This window comes from Tarenaya hassleriana, unplaced genomic scaffold, assembly GCF_000463585.1.
Source record: "Tarenaya hassleriana unplaced genomic scaffold, ASM46358v1 Cleome631, whole genome shotgun sequence".
Lineage (NCBI taxonomy): Eukaryota > Viridiplantae > Streptophyta > Magnoliopsida > Brassicales > Cleomaceae > Tarenaya > Tarenaya hassleriana.
The window spans coordinates 785-2,270 of NW_010968831.1; the positions used below are offsets into that span (position 1 = coordinate 785).

The 1,486-nt window shown below is 49.0% G+C and overlaps 1 protein-coding gene across 1 annotated transcript in view; it reads right to left on the minus strand.

Moving 5' to 3' along the window:
• The window catches only part of LOC104800023, a gene marked incomplete at its 3' end in the record, with an annotated part of 2,059 nt that extends 746 nt beyond the window's left edge, over window positions 1-1,313 (minus strand). The window contains exons 1-2 of the mRNA XM_010522725.2: window positions 523-1,313; window positions 4-449 (exon numbers count right to left, since the gene is read on the minus strand). Of these exons, the coding sequence (XP_010521027.1) occupies window positions 4-449; window positions 523-1,203 (1,127 nt within the window). The remainder of the gene's footprint in view (window positions 1-3; window positions 450-522) is intronic.
• Between the last annotated feature and the right edge of the window lie 173 nt (window positions 1,314-1,486).

Here is a 1,486-nt window from a genome sequence, read left to right on the forward strand (position 1 = left end):
AACTCATGCTGAATTAGCGCACTGCATTCGGTGTTGAGCGATACCGTCTCCTTTTCCACGACTCTCTTCTTCGTGAGTATGTCCTTCAGAAACTTCGTGTAAGACGGCATCTGCAGGATTGCTTCTGTGAAAGGCATGGTGATCTCAAGCTTTTTCAGCATCTCGGCAAATCTCGCGAATTGTCGGTCCTCGTTATGCTTCTTCAGGCGGGATGGAAAAGGAATGGGCGGAGGTCTTGGTGGTGGAGGAACATAGACTTCCTCAGCTTCTTCGTTCACGACCTCTTTGCCTTTGGAGCTTTGTCCTTTTTCCATCATCGGTGAAGTGACTTCTTCAAGTTGCTTGCCACTTCTCAAGGTGATAGCATTGCAGTGCTCTCTTGGGTTGATCTCAGGCTTCCCGGGAAGTGACCCGCTCGGTCTTTGAGACGTCGAGGCCATCTGGGCAACCTGGTTGTCGAGTAATTTTAGATGCGACTGCATTCCCGCTCGGTCTTTGAGACGTCGAGGCCATCTGGGCAACCTGGTTGTCGAGTAACTTTAGATGTGACTGCATTCCATCCACTTGAGACTGCATGCTCCCCACTTGATTCTTTACCTCCTCTTGGTCCATCTTTAGGCTATGTAACACAGTTTCTTGCGTCTTTTGTCCTTGTAGCAATTGTGCTAACATTGCCTTGATCTCCGAGTCACCGTCTTGTTGTGGCAGTGGAGGTGTAGGTGCTCGAAAATTCTGAACCGGAGGTCTGTATGGTTGGTTCTGAATCGGCCCTTGATTCTGCATTGGTGGGGCCCGCGGCTGAAAGGCGAACCCTGGTGGAATCCGCTGGTTCTGGTTCTGCACTGGCCGATAATTATTTTGCGGAGGGTTCAGGACGTTGTTGTTCCTCCAGGAGAGATTCGGGTGGTTCCTATACCCTGGGTTGTACGTGTTGGAATAGGGGTTGTTGGCGACATAATTCACATCTTCTATCCCTTCGTCAACAGCGTACAAAGCAAGTTCGCCTTGCTGCACACCTGATGTGCTAGTGGATGAGACAAAGCTTGCATTAGCGAGTTTTGTCTTTAGCGCGGTGAGCTCGTCTAGCACCAGTTGCAGCTTAGCGTCGCTATCTTTCCTGGGCATGTCTCTTACGGACTCCAGTGGAGAATCTTCTTCTCTCGCCATTTGATCAATGTGTTGCTCAAGATCCGTGAAGGACATGTGAGAAATACTTCCTCCGCAGGCGGCTCGGATCAATGTCCGGGTATCCGGCCGTAGACCTCTGATGAACGTGTTGATCAGGTAGTTCTTGTCGAGGCCGTGGTGAGGGCATGATTTTTGGAACAATCAAATTGATGCACTCATGTCCTCGAACGATTTTCGTTGACGAGATAATGACAGCGGAGTGTCGAGATGCTCACTATCTTTTTCTGCACATAAAGAAATGAGAATGCATTTGATAATAGACTTTACCGATTTCAACAAACATGGGAAAGGTTCTTAT